Consider the following 20,332-nt stretch of genomic DNA (forward strand, 5'->3'; position numbering starts at 1 on the left):
GTACAAATGCGAACAAGAAATCTATCTACAATTGACATTTCAAATTACATATATTGGCCCAAATGACGACGCTGAGGGGTACCACATCCTTTACAGAGTCGGTGGCGTCTATCCTCGGGCAGCGCAAGGATGAGCTCCAGTACGTGGGCTGGGTCGCCGAACTGGTCAAGAAGAAGGCCGAGGAACGCGTCGTGGTCGTGGGCAAGTGGCGCATCTACTTCTTCTCCCTCGTCAAAGGAGCTGCCAAGGTGCCTGCCTGGCCCTTCCCTCTCTTCATCTCTACAGCCCTCCCCTTTCAAGATTTTATTTGATGATTTATCTTTTTTTTTACTCCATTTGCCTCGGTGGTTTCACGCTACTCGCCTGCCAGCTCCTGAGGGACGCTCATCTGCTCGAGCTCAAGGAGATCAAGTCGACCGACTCCACAACCGTGCGTACACCAACCTCGCTACACTTTTCACTTTTCCATCTTTTCGCCCCCATCTCTTACTACTCGCTTCGCTACTTTCTTTCTGCTTCTACTTGGGCGACTGTGGCTGGTGGCTGATGGCTGGTTATGTGCGTGTGTGTGTGTGTGTCATGCGAGCAGCTGGTGGAGCTGGTGTTCAAGACCTTCTCGGTCCCGCTGGGCAACTGCGCGGCTGACGATCTCATCACGGCCATCCGTCAGTCGTACGAGGACGTCTTCTTCAACCTCCCGCCCGCCATCAAATGCAAGCTCAACGTCACCCCCGAGTCGCGCCTTCGTGACGTCGAAGGCCCCGGTACCTTCTGGCCTTTCACCGTCGTCTGTAGACTCGAGGTCCCTAACAACACCGCACACGCACACACCACACACGCACACACCCACACGCACACGCACACGCACACGCACACGCGCACACGCACACGCACACGCACCACAGCGCAAGCCACGTTGGCCAAGAACTGCGGTGGCTTCTCGGGCACGTACCAGGCCCTGTGCGACTTCTACGGCATTCCGGTCCGAGCCGACATTTGCTGGGACATGGACAACCTGCTGCCCGCCAACCACGTCAAGAAGTTCAACATGAAGGAGTTCGAACAGGTAACCTCCCTCTTTCACACCGCACGACACCATCGCACACGCCCGCCGCACCGCCGCACACGCGCATATTGCTCACCACGTTTTATGTGCGTGTTTCGTTCTGGCTAGCCTGTCACACCCAACGAACTGAAGGCCCTGGTGGACACCCTCCACTTCAACAACTACTTCATCGGCTTCGTCGCCAGGGACTACCGCCTGGACAAGGACTCCATGAAGGGTATCATCACCACCATCACCACAGCACCATCAATCAATCATCAACTCTGTGCTGATGGTGTGCAATGGTTTGCCAAATCTCACATGGTCGGTCGGTCGATTGATTTGTGTTTCTTTCAGTGCTCACCGACATGATCGGCGTCAACACCAAGATGGAGGAGCTCGTTCTCAGTCGCGTCGAGGGAACTGCCTCCGCCTTCGAAGAGCTCGGCCAGGCAAGTGCCCCCACCACAAGCGCCCGCGCGTGATCGATCATTGCGCTCGCGCTTGCGCTGCCGCGGCTCATTCTTGTTCCCCCCACCCCATCTCCAGGCCATCGCCAAGAACAGGAACAGCGCCCTCACCAGCATCGACTGGTCCAACAACCTCATCAAGGACGCCGGCGTTGCCGCACTCGGTACTCCTCACGATAACAATAACAACAAAATTTGGTAATAATCATAATAATATAATAATAATGCATTATGATAATGTTAGAATTATTATGCATTGTTGTTGTTATTGCTAACGGCGGCTTTGTCGGTGCGCAGCCGCTGCGGTGGCGTCGATGGGCCACGGGCTCACGAGCATCTCGCTCAAGGGCGGTGACGCCACCAAAAAGGGCACCGTCGCGCTGTGCACGGCCTTCAAGAAGAACGTGGAGATGTCCCGCACCCTGACCGTGCTCAACCTTGCCGGCAACAAGCTCGACAGGTACGCATGGGTGTTGATCGCAGCCGGCTCTCTTTCTCGCGCCTCATGAGGCTCGTGCGTGTGTCGTGTGTCGTGTGCTGTAGCGATGGCACGTCTGCGCTGGCTGCGTTCGTGTCGGGACCCAACGCCCTGCAGACCCTCAACATCTCCGGCACCGCCGCCAACCTCGAGATGCTCCTCCCCGCCGTCATGCGCGGTACATGCCCTGTTTTTTCTCTCTCTATATGTTATTTTATTTGCATTTTATTTATTTATTTATTAGTTGTTGCATATTATTTTTTGTATTGATTTTTAATATTATTGTCGGAAATGATCGTCTCAGGATGCACGGAGCTGGAGAAGTTCAACATCTCACACAACAAGGTGACGGCCAAGACTGGTCCGGAGCTGAAGAAGTTCCTCCAGAGCTGCGGTCGGCTCAGCGAGCTGCACATGCGCGACACCGCGGTGCCCGTGCAGGTCGTGCGTGATGTCATCAAGGCCATCATCGGCAACAACTTCATCACCGACTTCCAGCTCGACCTCGCCGCCAACAAGCTCGGTTCGCCGCCTTCCTCTATTTATCTTTCTTTTACAAATTTAGCTCTATCAATTTTTTGATATTATCATTATCATTATTTGCTTACCGTTTTATATTATTATTTATAAATTATCTCCCACAGGTGTCTTGGGCGCGAACATGCTGGCTGGTCTCGCCGCGGAGATCACCACCATCAAGAGCCTGGACCTCACCGACAACGACTTCGGCGACGAGGGCATGTCCATTATCGCCGACGGTACCCCGTGCTCTCCCCGCTTCCCTACTTTCTCTTCTTTTCTGACGCACGACACGACACACGCGACACACACACGCAACACGACACACGACACGATCGTCGCGCGCACAGGCCTGTGCCACAACTCCTCGCTCCGGGAGCTGCACCTGGGTGACAACTGGACGCGCAACAAGACCAAGGCCCGCAGCCAGGCCGTCGACAACCTCATCGGTACCACCGCGCTCGTCCCTTTCTGCGTGCTGACGTGGGCTGACGTGTGTTGATGACGTGTGCTGACGTGTGCTGGTGATGTGTTGGGGTCGATGCCGCGCGGCAGAGCTGATCTCGTCCGAGTGTCCGCTGCACAAGCTGGACCTGTCGTGCAAGGTGGCCGACAACCAGATCAAGACGGACATCCTGCCCTTCATCTACTCCCTCGCCACCAACGACACCCTCAAGGAGCTCGACATCTCCGGCAACGCCATGGGCGACAAGGGTTCGCACCTCTTCGCTTCGCTACCCGTGCGTGTGTCGTGTCGTGTCGTGTCGTGTCGTGTCGTGTCGTGTCGTGTCGTGTCGTGTCGTGTCGTGTCGTGTCGTGTCGTGTCTGTGTGTGTGTGTGTGTGTGTGTGTGTGTCACAGGTGGCATTGCCCTGGGCAAGGCCTTCCAGATCAACCGCACCCTCAAGTCCCTCATTTGGGACCGCAACGGCACCCGCTACGCCGGTGCGTACCTTTTTTCTTTTTCGACTAATTATTCTGTTTTCGATTTATTATCTTTTTTCAAGTAAATATTGAATTGGGTTCTCTCTTTCTTCTTCAGGCTTCCTGGGCCTCAAGAACGGTCTGGAGCGGAACAACGTGCTGGTGAACATGCCGGTGCCGGTGTTCGACATCTCGGACCTGCTCAAGAACGAGAAGCCCGAGAGCGCGCTGCAGGTGCAGCAGGTGGTGCTCCACATCTCCGAGTACATCGCACGCAACCAGTCCCCCAAGTCCAAGTTCGCCCAGGGCGAGGACTTCTCCCAGCACATCTCCCTCATGGTACGTACACCCATCGTGTGCGTGTGCGGTGTCGTGTGTGTGTGCGTGTGTGCGGTTCGCGCTGAAGCTAAAGTGTTGGTTGGGGCAACAGGGCACGGGCGCGCAGGAGGAGGTGCAGAAGCTGCGTCAGCGCATCAGGGCGGGCCAGGAGGAGTTCACGCCCGGCCAGGCCGCCGTGCTCAAGGACGCCGAGGAGAACGACAACCGCATCGCCGCCATGCAGAGGATCCAGGACGAGGTGCAGCAGGCCCTCGCCGACGAGGTGGCCTCCAAGCTGGGCCAGTTCGCCAGCCAGCTGGTGCCCTTCCTGGCCAGCACCCACGACCAGCTCATCGACCGCGTCGTCGACCAGGTCAAGGAATACAAGGTACACAATTCATCTCTTTCTTTTTCTTTATTTTCTTTTTTCAAGTTGTATATTATTTGAATTTATTTTATTATTTCTCGCAATCTAAAGAATGTGATGTGTCGGCGAGTAGGGTTTCGAGAAGAGCGCGGTGGAGAAGCTGAAGATGGACCTCAAGGAGAACGCCAAGACGTCGCTCTCCAAGGACGCCATCAACAAGATCCTCGCCAAGTACGTCGCACACGCACCAACCGCACACACCACCGCACACGCACACACGCATGACCAAACACACGCACGAGAATGAACGCTCATCGTCTCTCTCTCTCTCTGGCCAGGTCGGCGGCGAGCGAGATCACGAGCGAGATGACGCAGGGCTTCGTGTCGTCGGTGAGCCTCACGGTCGACTTCGTGTTCGACTCCCTCCTCGACAAGCTCGACTCCATCTACTACTCCCAGAAGGGCGGCGCCCCGACCCCGAGGAGCCAGGTCGAAAGCGCCGGTACGCGCGTGCGATGATGTGTGTGCGGTTGTGTGTGTTGCTGACCACACACACACACGCAACACGTACAGACACACGTGCAGAGAGCTTGCCAGAGACGAGCACGGCGGACGACACTCCGTCAGAGGCGTCCGAGGAGGAGCCCAACCTCGCGTCGGAGTCGTCTGAGACCTCCGACCTCCCCACCACCACCGACGCCGCCGCCGCCGCCGAAGAGGCCGAGCCGGCGGTCAGCGTGCCGGCGCGACCGACCGGCGTGCCGATGGGCGGCGTGGCGCTGCCCTTCGGGGCCATGCGCACGGGCATGCCCGCCATGCCAATGGGCGGCGTCGTGCTGCGCCCCACGGGCAGCCCGCTCTCCCAGTCGGCCACCGACCGACCCAAGCCCGTCCCGCCTCCTCGGTAATTTACCTCTCCCCCCAAAAAACCGTCGACATCAAATCCTCACGAATGCGTGTGTTGTGTCGTGTCGTGTCGTGTTGCGTGTGTCGGTCGTGTGTTGCACAGTGGAGCCAAGCCGGCGCCGCCGCCGCGCACGGCCAAGCCGCTGTCGTTCTCACAGCAGCCTGTGTTGATGCCGAAGCCGGAGCTGCAGCCGACCACGCCGACAAAGCCGGCGGCGGAGCCGGTCACGCCCGTCAAGAAGCCCGAAAAGGAGGTCAAGAAGAACGACACGCCCGCCAAGAAGCCCGAAAAGGACTCCAAGAAGCCCGAGAAGCCCGCCAAGTCGCCCAAGAAGCCTGAGAAGTCGCTCGCCAAGTCCAAGGAGCCCGAACCCGCCTCGTACGTGTGTCGGTCGTGTTGAGTGTGTGTCTCGTGTGTGTCGCGTGTGTGTTGTGCGTCGTGTGTCGTTTGTCGTGCCAGCTAATTCATGTTTTTTGTTCGTGGGGACATCAGGGCGGACATGACGGAGCTGGAGGCGGCTGAGTCGAATCTGACGCACATGACGAAGGATCGGCCAATGGGACCCCAGCGGAGGCGACCTCAGCGCAAGCCCCAACGCAGGCCCATGATGAGCACCGCCGACTAGAGCGCCTTGCTTGGAGGTGGGCTAGACCACCCAGAATGGTTCTAGGTTGTGGCTGTGCAGCCCACCACTTGTTTTTTGTCTTTTTCTTGTTTTCTACCACCACATAAAGAGGCCCTCATCTGTCATCTTTATTACGCCTGGGCTACTTGGTTGTGTCTTCTGACAGAGAGCAGCTCAGCCCTTGTCTGGCAGCTGATCAGCTGACCCTCACCACTGTGTGGTTGTGTGAACAGAAAGGCCAGCAGTAGGAGTTATTTTTAATATTGCATGTACATTGCTTGAACAAAGGGGTGGGGCGCTGGTGAAGTTAGCCACCGCGAAGAAGCGTGGGGAGGAAGATGGTGGCCTCATTTGGAATCTGGTAGTCGGCGAGGGTGCGGTCGTCCTGGAGCTTCTGGCCGGCGAAGACAAGGCACTGCTGGTAGGGAAGGAAGCCCGACTTGCCCCGAATCTTCCACTTCACCTCCTCGATGGTGTCGCTGGACTCAACGTCAAGCGTCATGTTCAAGCCAATGCGGGTCTTCACAAAGATCTCCATCACTGATTGATAAAAAATCAACCATCAGGAGCGGGCCTCACCTAGTTTCGATTCGTATTACATCGTTGTGTAACGTTTCGGTTTCAATTTCAAAATTGAATGGAATGTGGGCTTTAGGTTGGCTGGGTGTTGGTGGCGAGGAAGCGGGCGAGGGGGGTGAAGCGCTTGAGGCTGTCGACCAGTCCGCCGGGCCGGTTGCGGCGAAGCCAGATGGCCTCGTGTTGGTGCTTGCAGGCGGCCCACGCCTCCTGCAACTCGCGCCACTCTTCGCTGGCGCCTGGCGCCTGTGCCGGTTCCCGCAGGCTGAGCGCCATCGCGCGACAGCTCACGTCGGCCATCGCCGCACCATGCGCGATCTACATCAGAAGCGAGCCAACAACGATCAATCGTTGACAATGATACAACGGTCGGGCGGATGGAGAGAACGAGTGGAGCTGTGAGGCGGCGTACCTCGTCGAGGACGAGCTGAGCGTCGTCTCTACCCGCGTGGGCTTTCCTGAGCCCCGCCAGCGCCGCCACGATTCGTTCGTGGGCCGCTTCGGCGCTGGCCACGGTGATGCCCCTCCGGTTGTCCTCGCTTGGGTTTTGCAGGAACCTGGTCGTAACCCGGTCGGCCATCAGTTCAAGCCGCAGCGCAGCGTTGGCCGATGATGGATTGGTGGCTGGTGGGTGTCGTACTTGAAGATACACGAGTCGTTGCACTGCGGCTCGCCGCCGGTGACGGTGTAGAGACAGCCGAGATCGTACACAACTCCGCCGAGGAGGTCGGCGGTGTCGTGGAACACGTGCATGTTCAGCCGAGAGGCCAGGTGCTCACGCGACAGATACGATCTCTGCCGCCCGGACGTCAGTATTTTTGTGCGTGTGGTCGTGTGATCGTGTGTGGTGTGTGGTGTGTGTGGTGTGTGTGGTGTGTGTGGTGTGTGTGGTGTGTGTGGTGTGTGTGGTGTGTGTGGTGTGTGTGGTGTGTGTGGTGTGTGTGTGTGTGTGGTGTGTGGTGTGGCACATACCACGTCGTTGGCTTCGGCATTCCAGGCGAGGCCGGCACCAGCCAGGAATCCCAGGTACGAGAAGGGCAAGGTCTGCCAGTGCCCGTTGTCGCCCCAGTCGGTGATCAGGTACCCCACCGCCCCGTTCTCACGGCCGTGGTGCGCTGCGTTGACGAGGTTGGCGATGGCGTTGTCGGTGCGCCCAACGACAGTGTTCCACGACGACGTGCCGGGGCACACGTAGAACGGAATCTCCTTCAGCGCAGCAAACGCCTGTTTTCGCGCACAAAACGAGAGTCGCACGCGAACTCGAATCGGTGGGCGGGGTGACGATTGTAGTGCAGTAGTACCTTGCACTGCTCGGCAAAGGGGTGCGAGGCCTCGTAGCCCCAGATGAGCGCGATCGCGTCCTTGGGGAGGGTGTGAATGAGGTCCGGTTGCCTGCGCCACGGCCATCGCGCGAGAGTCACTGAGTCTAAACACCAAAGCGTTGTGTGCGGTGGCGTGTCGTGTGTGTGTCGTGCGTGTGTGACTCAGAATCGATTGGCCACGTACTGGAGAACGATGTCGCCCCAGTACTGCATCTTCTTTCGATACTTCTTGGAGACGAGTTCGTTGACCCTGTTGAGGAAATCGATGTAGATCTGAACACGCACGCGCACGACAGTGAATGGGGCAGCCTTGCAGTAGCGCCTGAAAAAAACATGGCCCTCGCACAGCTGGGAAGCAAACCGTTTGAACGCCCTTCTCCTCGCACAGCTGCTTCGACCGACCCTGACCGAGATCGAACGTTTCGTCGCAACCTTGTGTGGCGTCCGCGGGGCGGGCGGCGGCGTTAATGCATGTAAGACACAACACGTTTGTGTGTGTGTGTGTTGTATGTTGTGTGCGTGTTGAGAGAGAAGATTCTCTGGGCATGATGAGGCCGACGAGGGAGTACGTACCGACGTTGAACTGTCTGCTGGAGAAGTTGGGAAGAAACGCGGCGTAGAGTTCGTCGAGCAGCGCAATCGATTGGTCATCGGGCGCCAGGCCAAAGGGCTCCTTCTCGTTTTCATCGCCCACCGCCAGGAACGGATGGAGGTTGCCCTCGGGGACCTGCGTTTCGCACACAACGCACAGACACAACACGACACGCACGGCACGACCCACACACGACGCACACGCGCGGCACGACACGCACGACTCTTAGCGAGACGAACGCATGCAACACGCAGAGACGGTGTGTGGACAGTACCTCGGCGTACTTGCGGTAGGCCGGGTGCTTGAGCCACCTGTGGAAGTGTCCGAAGCTGTTCTGGTTGGGCACCAGCTCCACGAAGCGTTCCCTGCAGTACGCGTCCAGTTCCAATATGTCCTCGGCTGCGAGCGTGTGTCGCGTGTGTCGCGTGAGAGAAGCTTCGGAAGTGGTCAGTCAGTTGGTCAGATGGATTGCAGGGTACCGGTGAATGGCGAAGCGTCGCGCCACACCTGCTCGTGGCCGGGGTAGGCAAAGGTGTGCTCGACGTAGAGCTGCAGCTGGTTCACCTTCAACGAGGCCAGCTCGTCCACCAGCCTCTTCACCGTCTCCACCGTCGGCACTACACCACGCCCACCCGACCACTACTCGATGAGCACCACTCTACACGACACGAACCAACAAGCAAAGGTGTCGTGTGGGGAAAGTGTGGTGTGTCGTGTCGTGTCGTGTGTTGTGTGTTGTGTGTGGTGCTGACCCTTGTCTCGGGACACGTCGAGCATGACGCCACGGGCGGCAAAGTCGGGCTGGTCAGCGATGCTCACGAGGGGCAGACGCAGCTGCCTTGTCGAGCCGCGGGAGGTGTCGGCTGCGCCGCCCCAGTTGAAGGCGCGTAGGAGCTGCACGAGGGTCTGCGCGCCGTAGAACGCGCCACGGCACGTGCGGCCCGTGACTTCGACCCGCCCAGGCTGGCCCTGGGAAGGGACTGGAGCCACTACGCGCAGGGTGTAGCCTTCGGGCTCGCCTTCGACGAACTCGTCGCTACTCGGGGGAGGCGGTGGTCGCGCGATGGCGGTAGCGGCTTCGTCGATGGCTCCTCCAGTCTCGAGGCGCAGGTAGAAAGCCAAGATGTGATCGCTGCTACTCGATGTCGACAAAGATGGAGATGCTGATGATGAGGTGGGAACAGAGAAGGAGGCGTGGAGGTGCGGGTGGAGAAGGAAGTCGGGACCCTCGAGCGCGCGCTTCAGGTGGCGGGCCACATCGAGCAGGCCCGCGTGCAGGGGCTGGGGCATGTCGGGCGACAGCAACGCGCACACAAGAACCTCGTCCACCACGCCACAACTCGCCAGCTCATTGTCATCACCTCCTCCCAGACGCTCCATGTACTTGGGCAGAGGAACCAGCTTCGCCTTTAGCCCTTCCATCTTCGCTCTCTTCTCTCGACAATTTTAAGATTGATTTTTTTTTCTTTGTTTTGTTTGCTGTATTTAGCAATATGATCACTCGGACAAAAGTCGCCTGAATTTCATTTAGAGTCGACAATTCGAAGAAATGGCGGGAATGTGGAGAGGAAAGATGAGGATCGTAACAATTTGTGCGCGTTGGAATCGCTCCGCCACAGACCGAAAATTTGCAGTAAACCTCTTGTTGGCTCTGAGATATAAAGAACATCATGCGTCGCTCATTATCCTCCTCTGCTCGTTCCGCCTCGGTCCGGCGGGCCGCTTCCTCCTGCGCCTCGTCGCAGCCCCTCCGCGCCTACACGCTGCAGCGAAATGGTCGCAATTTGATTTCCTCCATCTGCGCTCGGTCTTCCTCCTCTTCTCCTCTTCTCCCTGTGCTTGCCCCCTCTGCGGGACGACGATTTTATGCGACGGCGGAAAATGGAGCTTCCTCGGATTCGGCGCCGGTCACTGCCCCCCAGCCGACCGTCTCGCCCATCATCAGCATTCAGACGCCAGAGGAGTACCAGAAGCTCGTCCTCGATGTCTCCAAGACCAGGCCCATCATCGTTGATTGCTACGCCGAGTACGTCCTCCACCTTCGCAGATGGCTCTGTTGGAGATGAAGATTGCTTACATCTTGTCCCACCGTAGTTGGTGCAAGCCCTGCAAGGATCTCACACCAGTGATTGAGGCCGTCATCAAGAGCAGGGAGGGAAAGGTCAGCCAACTTTCATCTTTGTTGCGCTGCTTTCTTGTCTTCTTTGGTGATGGGTCTAACCTTGGTCGTGGTTGCTGCAGGTGACACTGGCCAAGGTGGACATTGACAAGGTGAGCGAGGTGGCGGTGCAGCTGAGCGTCTCTTCGATCCCCGCTGTCTTCGCTATCTACAAGAAGGAAACCATCAGCAAGTACGCTCAGAGCACATGCTTGCCCTGGTGATTACGATCAAGAGCGAGTGTTTGCTTCTTCATGCCTTTAACATCATCTGTGTGTTGTATTGCCTTTCGTGTCGTGTGTGTCGACCAGGTTCGTTGGGCTCAAGTCCAAGGCCGAGCTGGAAGACTTTGTTGATGCTGTCCTCAAGAAGACGACCCAGAGCTAAGCCTCCGTGGGCCTCCTCCTCTCCTTCTCTATCTTTCATGTACGATGCGTTGTAGTGCAACAAACCCAACCAGTTCATCCCACCTCTCCGCTCTGGTCTTCTTCACCACGTCAACAACCTGACCCAGAGGGTGGTGGAGACAAGCACCATCATGTGCTGATGATGATGATGATAAACAAGTAGTAGTCGTTGGTTTTGTTTTGAAGAGAAGCGGTCTAGGTTGTGTGGGTCAGAGCTGGCTTTTGGGAGGCCTTGCGTAACAAGGAAGTGGCCCCCCATCACCTAGAGAAGGTGATGGTACCATTCATCATGATTAAAACCTAGAAGGTCATTAACATCGATCATTGTGCCGGGCTGGGCTACTTATCTCCTCCCGCTCGTCGTACTATTATGGGCTGCGGGGTCAGGGGCGAATCCTCTTCTTTTCCCTCCTCACGTGCGACAGTGGAGTGCACCGCACACCGCACACGGCACGACACTACACGCACACCGCACGACACACACGAACGATGTTTGGTGCGGACTCTGCGGGAAAGAGAACGCGAGATCTTGTTTCGAGGGGCGGGCGTGGGCGAAGGTGTGCGTTTTACTTACAAGCAACGGCGCTTTTACATGTTGAGACGTCGTCTTCCTTCTGCTTCCTCCTTTTTCTTCTTCTTCGTTCCGCACGGCGGGAAGCTGCTACGATCGCTCACCCCTAAAAGATGGCCGATCTGATGCTGATCGACCCCGGTCCGTCCACCAATTGATCCATCATAATCTACTCCTTCTGCGCCTTGGCGATGTTGGTTGGGAGGGGCGCCTTCTTCTGTCCCGGGAGGCTGTTCTTCTGCAGTTGCCAATCAGCCGAATCGAACTGCGCTCGCCCTACATGGTGACAATGAGATCAATGAGGAGAGCAAGGACCCCAAACCGCCCTAACGCAAGGAAGATACAACGTTGGAGACGTTGAAAAGAAAGAGTGTTGTTTTACCTCTCCTCTTGTCGAGCATGGCGCTGGCGAGTGACTTCTTGGGAAGCATTCCAAATTTCTCGTAGTACGCCTTTTCCTCTTCGCTAAGCTTGCTCACATCCACGGCAGGGGCAGCTGCGGTCTTGGGCTGTTCAGTAGACATGTCGTGCGGATGGATGCTTGTTGATGTTACAAATTCTGTCGTGATGCTGGGAGACGCTATTTCCTCTTCCTTTTCTCTTTTTGAGCTTCGGGGTTTGGGCGAGGAATTCAAGGTATGTTCACGAAACGCCAGGGAATGAAGGGTGAGAGGGGGCAGGGGGAGTGTATGCTGGCTCCCACTGTCAGTCCCAAGACATCTTTGTGTTGTTCTTGTTGATGTCAATGCAATGCAGTGCTGACAATTCAATGCCAATTCATGCCCCCCCCCACCAACCCTAGTGTTAGCTTGCATGCTGGGGCACAGGAATGCTGAAGGATGCTACTGTGAGGGATGAGTTGGGCTTGGGGATGATGGGGGACTTTGTTGGGTTAGGCTGGTGCCTATCTGGAAGAGGTGTTGGAGGCTCAGACACTTGAAGGCCCAGAGTCAAAACTCCAACAACATTATTGCAAGTGTGTAGACTGGACTATAGTATGGCATCAAATCACCTCATCCAATCCCCAACCTTCTTGACCTTTACCACACTCCTCCAGCGCAACCTCTGCAGTGTCTTTTTACACAAAACAAGCAAAGTTCTGATTTTCCAGATCATGTATGCGCACACGATAAACTAAGTATTGGTAGGTCAAACATGTAGTCATTGTGAATGTGTATGTGATAAAGTAAGTGTCTGGTTTTTACAGTTTTTGTTGTTGTGTATGCATAGGTGCAAGTCACCCTGCCATCAGCCATGGCCAACAACAAGGAACTGTTGAAGCTCCTGAAGGTGGTAACTGCCCCATTGCATACATGCTATTTTCAAAGCCCATTATGCTTTGAAACTGCAGGACATTCTGTCATGTATGCATACATGATAGAATGTTTGCTAATTTATCTCCTCCTTGCCCCACAGATCATGTGAATGCTGCAACAATTTAATATCAAGTGAATGACAAAGAGCAGCTCCAGGCCACCCTCATAGTGAGCAGCCACCTCCTCAGGAGGCCAAGAAGGAAGAGTGAAGGGCACTCTCCACACTGAGATGTGACCAACAGCCCGTCGGAATTGCTTGTGTAAAGAATAAAAATTGACTTTTTGTCCAGTTAAATCCCAGCAGCTGTGATTTTTCCTTTTATGGTTCTGTGTGCCAACCGTTCAGGAAATTGGTCATTCCAGACCTTGACTGATGGCCCAGTTACAGCATCATATCTCTCATTATGATATTTTAATCTGCCATTTCTCAAGATGCTCCCAATTTTGTCTTGCTATTCTTAAATTAAAACCATTTTTGTGTTGTCAAAACTATTTTTATGAGGTTAAACTCACAAATAAAAGTGATCACTTTTCAAAATGACTGGACCTCTCATTTCAAATGACCACAAGTTCAAAGAACAACCTTCAACAACACATGTGATGCAGACACTGTGCAATGTAATAGTATTAGCATTTCAGGGGCCTTAATGTAGTTGAGTACAAACCATGCTCTTACACTGGGCCAGGACTGCTGGAGGGCTGATGCCAATAGGAGATCACTGGGCACAAGCTCCAAATCATGGAAGAGGTCATTCAGGCACAGGGATCAGTCTTGGTTGGAGAGATTTTCCCTCCTGAGCCATGCTGCAGGTGCCTGGCCCCTCATGGGATTCAACATGAATTGTTGAACATGAAGGAGCACATCAACACCATCAATCCAGCATGGGCACCAGAGTTTCTCTTCATCTTCAGTGACTGTGATGGCTATTCCCTGTGCCTGAATGACCTCTTCCATCAGCAGCATCCAGGTAGAAGCACCAGAGCAGGAAGTTACCAGCAGCTTTCTGGCTGTAGAACCTCAAAGTAAGTGTTATCTAACTGGAAGTTGTTGAAATGGGCTAGAGATCATGTAGGCCAAATTTGCAAGCATGTAGGCAAGTTGGTGTGTGTCAGCAATCAACTGGATGAGGTAGCTGCAGTTACACTGCCCACACCTGACCAGGTAAAGAGACAAGTTGAGTCTTGTATCAGCAGTAATGGTGGCAGCAGCAACAGCTGCAGCAGTAGGGTGGGGTGGTGTTCCTTTGTTTGTTTGTGCATGAATTCACTGTGGGCACTGGCATGCAGAGCATTTGGCATGTATGACCAGCTCAACTATTGGAAGCCATTATCACACATGTAAGCTGCCTCCTGGGAATATGGTGTAGTGATAAAGTGAGGGAAACAATTAAAAAACATGTTGGTCCACAAAAAGCAGTTTATGTTCCAGACGCCACGATCCCGGTAAAAATGGGGTTTCGAGTGTTGACATGTCGCCAACGGAAAGCGGGCAGTTTCCTGCGGTGGAACTTCCGCGACGTCCTAATTCGTTGTGACCTGGGCTCATTGGGTTTTTGGGACCGGTGCCGTGTCGCAGGGGAAAGTTGTTTCCCCCCGCACACCACGCAACGTGCGGCGTCTGCCCTTGGTGTTTCTCCTGTTATCCTCCCGCCAACGCACGCCTCTTCCCTGCCTCTTACCACCAGCCATCCAACCACTACCACACAGGCCTCACCTCCAGCTGTATCCTTCTCTTCTCGCCCAAGCACACATCAAGCTCGCCACCACCCATCCCGTTCCTCTTCTTGTCAGGCGGCCGCACACCACAACCCACCCCTTTGCCCAGCACAGCACACCCGCGGTCCAGCCAGCACGACAAGAAGCAGAAAAGATGGAGAGCGACATGATCTTCCTGTTGGGCGCGAAGCAGGCACAACACAAGGCCGCGTCGCATCGTGACCGCTCGGCGTCGATGCCCCAGACCTACGCCTCCATGCTGGCGTCCTCGACCCCCTTCCTCTCGCCGCCACGACGGTCCTCCTTCTTCGCCAGCTACGTCGGCGAGCGAAGCGGCACGACGAGGCTTCATGACGACGACAGCGCCTTCCCTTCGCCCACCTTCGTGTAATCAACGACCTCGGGCGAGTAACTGCCACGCCTGGGTCTTACGTGGACCACCGAACGAGACGAGAGCTCTTTCACGACACCGCCAACGACAAGCTCTCATCCAACAAGGCACTACGCGTGACATCTTCTGTCCGCCGTGTACAGCACCCCACCGCCCGTTTTTGCACATAGTCGCCGACCTCTCGCCCAGCCTGTCCACACCAACCTCTTCATCTCGTTCAGTCCACACAAGACCTTGTATAATAATACATCAACAAACCCAACAATAGCATTGCCTAATCTCTGCACGTTCCAGATTGACCGCCAGTTTTCGCGTCTTTTGCACGCGCACCATCTTTGGATGTTGATGGTTTGCCACTGGTCTCTCTCTGCCCAGTTGCGAATGGTGGGTGAAGCGGTGGTGGTGATGTGCAATCACTGGGGACTGGCAGTCTTGTCCTGCGGCACGAAGATGTGCTCGCGGTAGAACTGCAGCTCCTTGATGCTCTCCTTGATGTCCTCCAGCGCGCGGTGGGAACCCGCCTTTGGCGGGGCCTTGGCGAAGGTCTCGGGGTACCACCGTCGGCACAGCTCCTTCACCGTGCTCACGTCCTGATCGTGGCGCACCAAAGTGAAGGTTAGAACGCGAATGAAACTCGCAGAATGAACACGACACACACGACACGGCACATGGAAGAGGGATCTGGGGTGGTGACGCGCCATGATGCGGTAGTGGAGGTGTCCCATGAACCTGGGCATGTAGACCTGGAGGAAGCCCTTGTCGGCGTGCACGGTGTTGCCGGCCAAGATGGCCGCGCCCGGCTGCGTGTGGGCCTCCACGAATCGCAGCATTCGCTCCTCCGCCTCAGCGACCGAGACCTTGCTCTCGCGGCAGGCCTGCACCAACGATCGAGTAGCGGTTAAAAATGTTCAATCAAATGAAGAAATGGAATGGTAGAGGTACCTGCGTAAGGCCGCTGGCGCCGTGGTGGGTCTTGCACCAATCGTTCATTGAGTCCAACACATCGTCAGGCTGGTGAATCACCAAATCGTCGGTCTAAATCGCAACAGATGAAGATGATGAGACCTTGAGTGTCGCGATTTACACAAATCGCAAGGGCCATTGTGGAGCGAGGGAAATGGTTGCACGAACCTCAGCAACGATGTTGAGATTGGCGTCCGTGATGAGGCAGGCCATCTCCATAATGTGGTCCTTGCGGGTATCCAGCCCAGTCATTTCCAGATCCACCCACACCAAGGCATCCTTCACCTTCACGGCAGCGCGAGCTTCTTCCATGATTCGAATCAAACGTCGCATACAAAGATGGCCTCGCGTTAGATTTTATTGTACAATAAAATAAGAAATCAAAAAGCCAATGCTGTGGTTTTCTTTGTTTGCATCTTGCTTGCATCTGGAACACGCGGCACAAGAAGATGAACAAACCCGAATCGCATGAACTCTTTGTGCTCAAGGAGGGCGAGAAGAAGTAGGTGCACCCGCAATTCGACGCCTCTCTGCGAGCTGCCAACCAAAAACAACAGCCTAATCGCAATTAATCCCCCCCACATCTTATTCAAGGATCTCTTACCTGCCCGACACAAAGATCCAAAATGCGGCGACGTTCAACATAGAGAAGGAGGATCACACCATCGGCAACCTTCTGCGAATGTACGTCCTTCCGTTAATCGACGTTTTGGGCTCAAATATCAAAAATCAAAAAGATAATTAAAAATAAAAAATAATTTAAAAAATGGTGGTGAGCAGGCAGCTGTTGTCGGATCCCGACGTGGTGTTTGCGGGCTACAAGGTGCCCCACCCGCTCAAGCACACCACCGTCATCAAGGTGCAGACCAACCACAACTCCTCTCCCGGTACGTCTGTGTGACACACACGACACACACGACACACGCACCATCGCACATGCGCGCATACAATCGCGCGTGAAGAGTCTGACGTGATCGAGTGTGCAATTGTACGGTGGCTCTGATGACAGTGGCGGCGATGACGAATGCGCTGACGGACCTGTTGAGCGAGTTCAACCTGCTCAGCGAGCGATTCAACTCTGCCCTCGAAAAGCACCAGCCCACCACCTCCGCCTACTACGACGAGTAGTGGACCTTTCTCTTTCTTCTTCTTCTTACTCATCTTCTTCATCTCCCTCAGCTTCCCGTAGTAAATACAGACGCAATCATCATCATCATCACCACCCACCAATACTTCATCATCGTCTTCTTCTTCATCTTCAGATTTCTACATGTGGTCATCATCATCACGACTTGGTTGTGGTGGTGGTGGTGGTTGGTTGGTCATCGTCGTGGGCGGTGAGGCGCTGCATGCGCTGGTACCAGGCGGGAGGCGCGAGTGGGCGTGGGCCAGGGCGTAGTGGCCCGTCGCCTCGTCGGCCACGCTGCGCAGCACCCCGAACAGGTGCACATCCACCAGTCCTGGCTCCGCCCCATTGAAGAACTCTCGATCGCCTGCGTATGTGCGTCACATATGAGCGTGTGTCGTGTCGTGTCGTGTCGTGCCATGTTGTGTCATGTGCCCTGTGCGTGTCGTGTCGTGTCATGTGTCGTGTCATGTGCGTGTGTGGGCGCGTACCGAGGAGATCACAATAGGCATCGAGTTCGCGGACGAGCGCGAGGCGGAGGTCGTCGCCGTAGACGCCGCGAAGGAGGCGCCTGGCGTGCCGCCACTGCCACCACAGCGAAAGGGCGGCCATCGGCGGAGCGCTCACCCGCTCCCACACGCTCAAGTTACTCGCCTATCGCCACGCAGGGCAGATAATCAGTGTGTGCGGCCATGACACACACGACACACACGCCCAAGCACAGTGAGTACCTGACGGAGTGGGCGCAGGGTGCGGCTGGCCGAGCGCAGGGTGGCGTAGCGATCGGCTTGCACCAGCTGCATGAGGTTCTGGTCGATGTGGTACATCAAGTCGGCCCTGACACGCGCGTAGCAGGTGAGCGTGTTTTTATTATTATTAATTAATAACATAATATAATAAATAATAAACAAAATAAAACAAAGAGAGAAGAGTTGTGTACACTCGGGCGGATTCCTCTCGGGAAGGTTGGAAGGGGTTGTTGCGGTTGAGGTAGAGCTCCAGGAAGAGGATCGTGTGCACCGCAACCGATATCTCCCGCTGTGTCGTGTGTCGTGTGTCGTGTGTCGTGTGTCGTGTGAGCACAGCGCAACATACACGCATACACAAAGCGGGCAAGATGGGCGGGTCGCACGTTGTTGATGTGGACGAGTGGAATCTGTTTGGCCTTGCGCTGGTCGGGTGGGCAGGGCAGGTGGTTTTTGGTCAGGGGATTCACTTCGACCGCCTTGTACTTGAGCTTGCGCAGGTCCTGCACGCAACGCCGACCACCAAACCAGAAAAGAAAAATAAACAAATAAATAAATAACAATAAGCAAATAAGCAAATGAACATTTTTTTTTAAAAAGAACAAATAAATAAACAAAAACACTGGGGTGATGGGGGAAGGTGTCACCAGGTAGGAGCGGACTTGGGCAGATGAGGGCTGGTAGCTGTATTGGTACAGCACGATGTTCAGGTCCTGGGAAGTGCGGGGCAACACACGACGCACAAGGCACGCACCACACACACACACACACAAGTGTAAGACGCGCACACGAGACCATGAGCGCACCCGCGCATGGCACGAGCGCCGAGGGAAGGACATACATTCTTGTTTTCGGGAAGGAAACGAATGTCGGCCGCGGTGAATGGCAGCGCACGCTGGGGCTCTGCGGCGCACACGGAACACACACATGGCACGACACGACACACACCACACACACACGACACACAGAGATGAGGAATGTTGCCACGACGCTGTGGTGTGTTTGCGTAAGCGGCGGGGCGGTACCGGATGGCGTGATGGCTGCGGCGGGCTTCGATGCTTCTGAAGGCGCGTCGGCCTTCTTGCTACTTCGATACCAGGCATTTGCCGCTCCCACCGCTGGTGTAGTACCCACAGTTAAGTAAACAGATATGTCGCGTAGTGTGCCGTGTGTGTCGTGCGCGTGTGCCGTGTGTCGTGTGTGCCGCGTGTGCCGGCGTGTGCCGTGCGTGTGCCGTGTCACGGTCTGTGCTTGGGCTCATAATCAAGCGGCAGTGGAGTATACCGACGACAATGGAGCCCATGATCAGGAACCGGCGGACCGGAGGCGACATGCTGCTACGACGAAATAAATAAATAAATAAATAAATAAATAAAGCTCACAGATGCAGGAGAAGGGCGCGTACGGGGAACTGCCACCTCGGGAGGGGTCGACGCAAGCCATCGCTTCTGTCCGGCTGGACAGTGATTAATTAATTATTTAAATTTATTTCTATATTTATATTGTTAAAAATGGCGGGCTGGCGTACTGCGGAGGAGGGCTGTTGGTGTGCCGCGCACTCGACCACTCGCGACACAAGTCGACGACGCTGTGGGCCACGTCCTCCGCACTGCTCGCATGGCAAAAATAATTAATCTGTATTTTAGTCAGACAAAAAGAGTGCAAAAATAAAAGCTAAAGGAAAAACCAAATCAAAATCGACCTCAAACCAATCAAGAAAGATGGCGAGCAACCCCAAGGTGAGCGGCCCATTCGGCGGACCGATCGAGAGCTGGCGTACCCACCCCATGCTGCGGATCACCCACCCCAGAGACGTGCTTCCCGGCTTCGGAACGGCCCTCGGCCTCTTTGCCATCGTCTGCGTCGGCGAATGGATGTGGAAGTCTGCTGGCGCCCCCAAGCTGCGAGCCACCGGCAAGTCGGCCTGGAAGGACGCTTCTGCCGCCCATGACGATGAGAAGGTCCTCAAGTCGCACTCTCATTAATTCATGTCTACTCAATTAAAGTGCGTCTTCGCATTCATCTCCAAAGCCCCCCCACATCATTCTACTCCAAAATCCATCCTGCTTGCGCCTCCATCCATCCAGGCCTAAGAGAGTTTTTCGGCACACCAAGAGTCTGGAGTTCAAGTAAGAACACCCCACACAAGGCCTTGGGCTACAAGTAGAACGCGAACGGTAAGCAAAAGGGTGTCTTGTTGTTGATAACTCTGGTTGTCGTCTCTTCTTCTCTCCCGTCGTGTGGCCACCATCACGACGAGTGGCTTGATGGCAGTTGCTGAGAGGAAGAGGAGGATTGATCCGTGGAGGTGGTGGTGGCGGAGGCTCTCGCAAGGTGGTGGTGGGTGTGGAGGGACGAATGGTGGGCGTGGCGATGGCGTAGGGTGACTAGTTGTGTGTGGCAACACGTTGTCAGCACGAGCAGCCGCCGGCGCCTGTGTTTTGGGACTCCTCGTAGTCGATCAAAATGCTGTCCTTCTTCGCCGCCCCTCTGCCGCTGTCGCCGTCCTTGTTCGCCTCCAGCATCCCTGGAAGACGCCGATGACGATTGACAACCATCTCCGAGTCAGCGGCAAGTCGTTTGGCGTGTGCGGTGGTGAGTGCAGTTGTGCGGGAGAAGATGAAGACGCACTCCTCGTGAGGTCGAGGAACAGCTCCTCGAGTCCCTTGTTAAGCTTTGCAGAAGTGTCGTAGTGCTTCGCCCCCACGCTCTGCGCGTAACTGTGATGGTGCAGCGAAGCGGAAGGCGCGGGGGAGTGAGTAAAAGGGCGTGAAACAAGAAGACGATGAAGCAGAA

General features: G+C 55.5%; 11 protein-coding genes across 11 annotated transcripts in view; 5 read left to right on the forward strand and 6 right to left on the reverse strand.

Moving 5' to 3' along the window:
• Positions 1-62: 62 nt before the first annotated feature.
• Positions 63-5,652, forward strand: ACA1_218370 (myosinI binding protein, putative; the record flags this gene model as incomplete). The annotated part of the gene is made up of 21 exons (XM_004337158.1): positions 63-248; positions 371-430; positions 590-764; positions 906-1,066; positions 1,175-1,283; positions 1,403-1,446; positions 1,595-1,679; positions 1,813-1,975; positions 2,059-2,171; positions 2,298-2,516; positions 2,638-2,751; positions 2,863-2,961; positions 3,068-3,226; positions 3,373-3,456; positions 3,554-3,774; positions 3,866-4,141; positions 4,254-4,351; positions 4,459-4,622; positions 4,706-5,024; positions 5,130-5,405; positions 5,520-5,652. 21 exons carry the CDS (start codon positions 63-65, stop codon positions 5,650-5,652), a joined length of 3,258 nt encoding a protein of 1,085 aa, XP_004337206.1.
• Positions 5,653-5,959: 307 nt separating this feature from the next.
• ACA1_218380 (polyubiquitin, putative) lies at positions 5,960-6,190 on the reverse strand (the record flags this gene model as incomplete). The annotated part of the gene is made up of 1 exon (XM_004337159.1): positions 5,960-6,190. One exon carries the CDS (start codon positions 6,188-6,190, stop codon positions 5,960-5,962), a length of 231 nt encoding a protein of 76 aa, XP_004337207.1.
• Positions 6,191-6,303: 113 nt separating this feature from the next.
• On the reverse strand, positions 6,304-9,564 carry ACA1_218390 (glycosyl hydrolase family 20, catalytic domain containing protein; the record flags this gene model as incomplete). Its single annotated transcript, XM_004337160.1, has 12 exons — positions 6,304-6,546; positions 6,641-6,785; positions 6,869-7,023; positions 7,201-7,452; positions 7,530-7,620; positions 7,735-7,823; positions 7,912-7,982; positions 8,124-8,277; positions 8,417-8,541; positions 8,622-8,759; positions 8,895-9,274; positions 9,455-9,564. 12 exons carry the CDS (start codon positions 9,562-9,564, stop codon positions 6,304-6,306), a joined length of 1,953 nt encoding a protein of 650 aa, XP_004337208.1.
• Positions 9,565-10,023: 459 nt separating this feature from the next.
• On the forward strand, positions 10,024-10,687 carry ACA1_218400 (thioredoxin domain containing protein; the record flags this gene model as incomplete). Its single annotated transcript, XM_004337161.1, has 5 exons — positions 10,024-10,049; positions 10,088-10,168; positions 10,237-10,303; positions 10,384-10,493; positions 10,612-10,687. 5 exons carry the CDS (start codon positions 10,024-10,026, stop codon positions 10,685-10,687), a joined length of 360 nt encoding a protein of 119 aa, XP_004337209.1.
• Positions 10,688-11,447: 760 nt separating this feature from the next.
• On the reverse strand, positions 11,448-11,802 carry ACA1_218410 (uncharacterized protein; the record flags this gene model as incomplete). The annotated part of the gene is made up of 2 exons (XM_004337162.1): positions 11,448-11,554; positions 11,661-11,802. The coding sequence occupies 2 exons, from the start codon at positions 11,800-11,802 to the stop codon at positions 11,448-11,450; spliced, it is 249 nt and encodes an 82-aa protein (XP_004337210.1).
• A 2,662-nt stretch (positions 11,803-14,464) lies between these two features.
• ACA1_218420 (uncharacterized protein) lies at positions 14,465-14,701 on the forward strand (the record flags this gene model as incomplete). Its single annotated transcript, XM_004337163.1, has 1 exon — positions 14,465-14,701. One exon carries the CDS (start codon positions 14,465-14,467, stop codon positions 14,699-14,701), a length of 237 nt encoding a protein of 78 aa, XP_004337211.1.
• A 413-nt stretch (positions 14,702-15,114) lies between these two features.
• Positions 15,115-15,976, reverse strand: ACA1_218430 (Oligoribonuclease, mitochondrial precursor, putative; the record flags this gene model as incomplete). The annotated part of the gene is made up of 4 exons (XM_004337164.1): positions 15,115-15,291; positions 15,370-15,576; positions 15,644-15,736; positions 15,833-15,976. The coding sequence occupies 4 exons, from the start codon at positions 15,974-15,976 to the stop codon at positions 15,115-15,117; spliced, it is 621 nt and encodes a 206-aa protein (XP_004337212.1).
• A 137-nt stretch (positions 15,977-16,113) lies between these two features.
• On the forward strand, positions 16,114-16,792 carry ACA1_218440 (RNA polymerase Rpb3/Rpb11 dimerization domain containing protein; the record flags this gene model as incomplete). Its single annotated transcript, XM_004337165.1, has 4 exons — positions 16,114-16,166; positions 16,259-16,348; positions 16,445-16,551; positions 16,674-16,792. The coding sequence occupies 4 exons, from the start codon at positions 16,114-16,116 to the stop codon at positions 16,790-16,792; spliced, it is 369 nt and encodes a 122-aa protein (XP_004337213.1).
• Positions 16,793-16,930: 138 nt separating this feature from the next.
• Positions 16,931-18,979, reverse strand: ACA1_218450 (uncharacterized protein; the record flags this gene model as incomplete). Its single annotated transcript, XM_004337166.1, has 10 exons — positions 16,931-17,157; positions 17,282-17,444; positions 17,522-17,627; positions 17,731-17,828; positions 17,923-18,039; positions 18,184-18,249; positions 18,378-18,439; positions 18,562-18,654; positions 18,821-18,870; positions 18,942-18,979. The coding sequence occupies 10 exons, from the start codon at positions 18,977-18,979 to the stop codon at positions 16,931-16,933; spliced, it is 1,020 nt and encodes a 339-aa protein (XP_004337214.1).
• A 278-nt stretch (positions 18,980-19,257) lies between these two features.
• ACA1_218460 (uncharacterized protein) lies at positions 19,258-19,521 on the forward strand (the record flags this gene model as incomplete). The annotated part of the gene is made up of 1 exon (XM_004337167.1): positions 19,258-19,521. One exon carries the CDS (start codon positions 19,258-19,260, stop codon positions 19,519-19,521), a length of 264 nt encoding a protein of 87 aa, XP_004337215.1.
• A 426-nt stretch (positions 19,522-19,947) lies between these two features.
• Positions 19,948-20,332, reverse strand: part of ACA1_218470 (rasrelated protein Rab-21, putative) — a gene marked incomplete at both ends in the record, with an annotated part of 1,344 nt that continues 959 nt past the window's right edge. The window contains 2 exons of the mRNA XM_004337168.1: positions 19,948-20,063; positions 20,168-20,246. Coding sequence (XP_004337216.1) covers positions 19,948-20,063; positions 20,168-20,246 — 195 coding nt within the window. The remainder of the gene's footprint in view (positions 20,064-20,167; positions 20,247-20,332) is intronic.

The sequence above is a fragment of the Acanthamoeba castellanii genome, assembly GCF_000313135.1.
Source record: "Acanthamoeba castellanii str. Neff unplaced genomic scaffold scf7180000084758, whole genome shotgun sequence".
Classification (NCBI taxonomy): domain Eukaryota; phylum Discosea; order Longamoebia; family Acanthamoebidae; genus Acanthamoeba; species Acanthamoeba castellanii.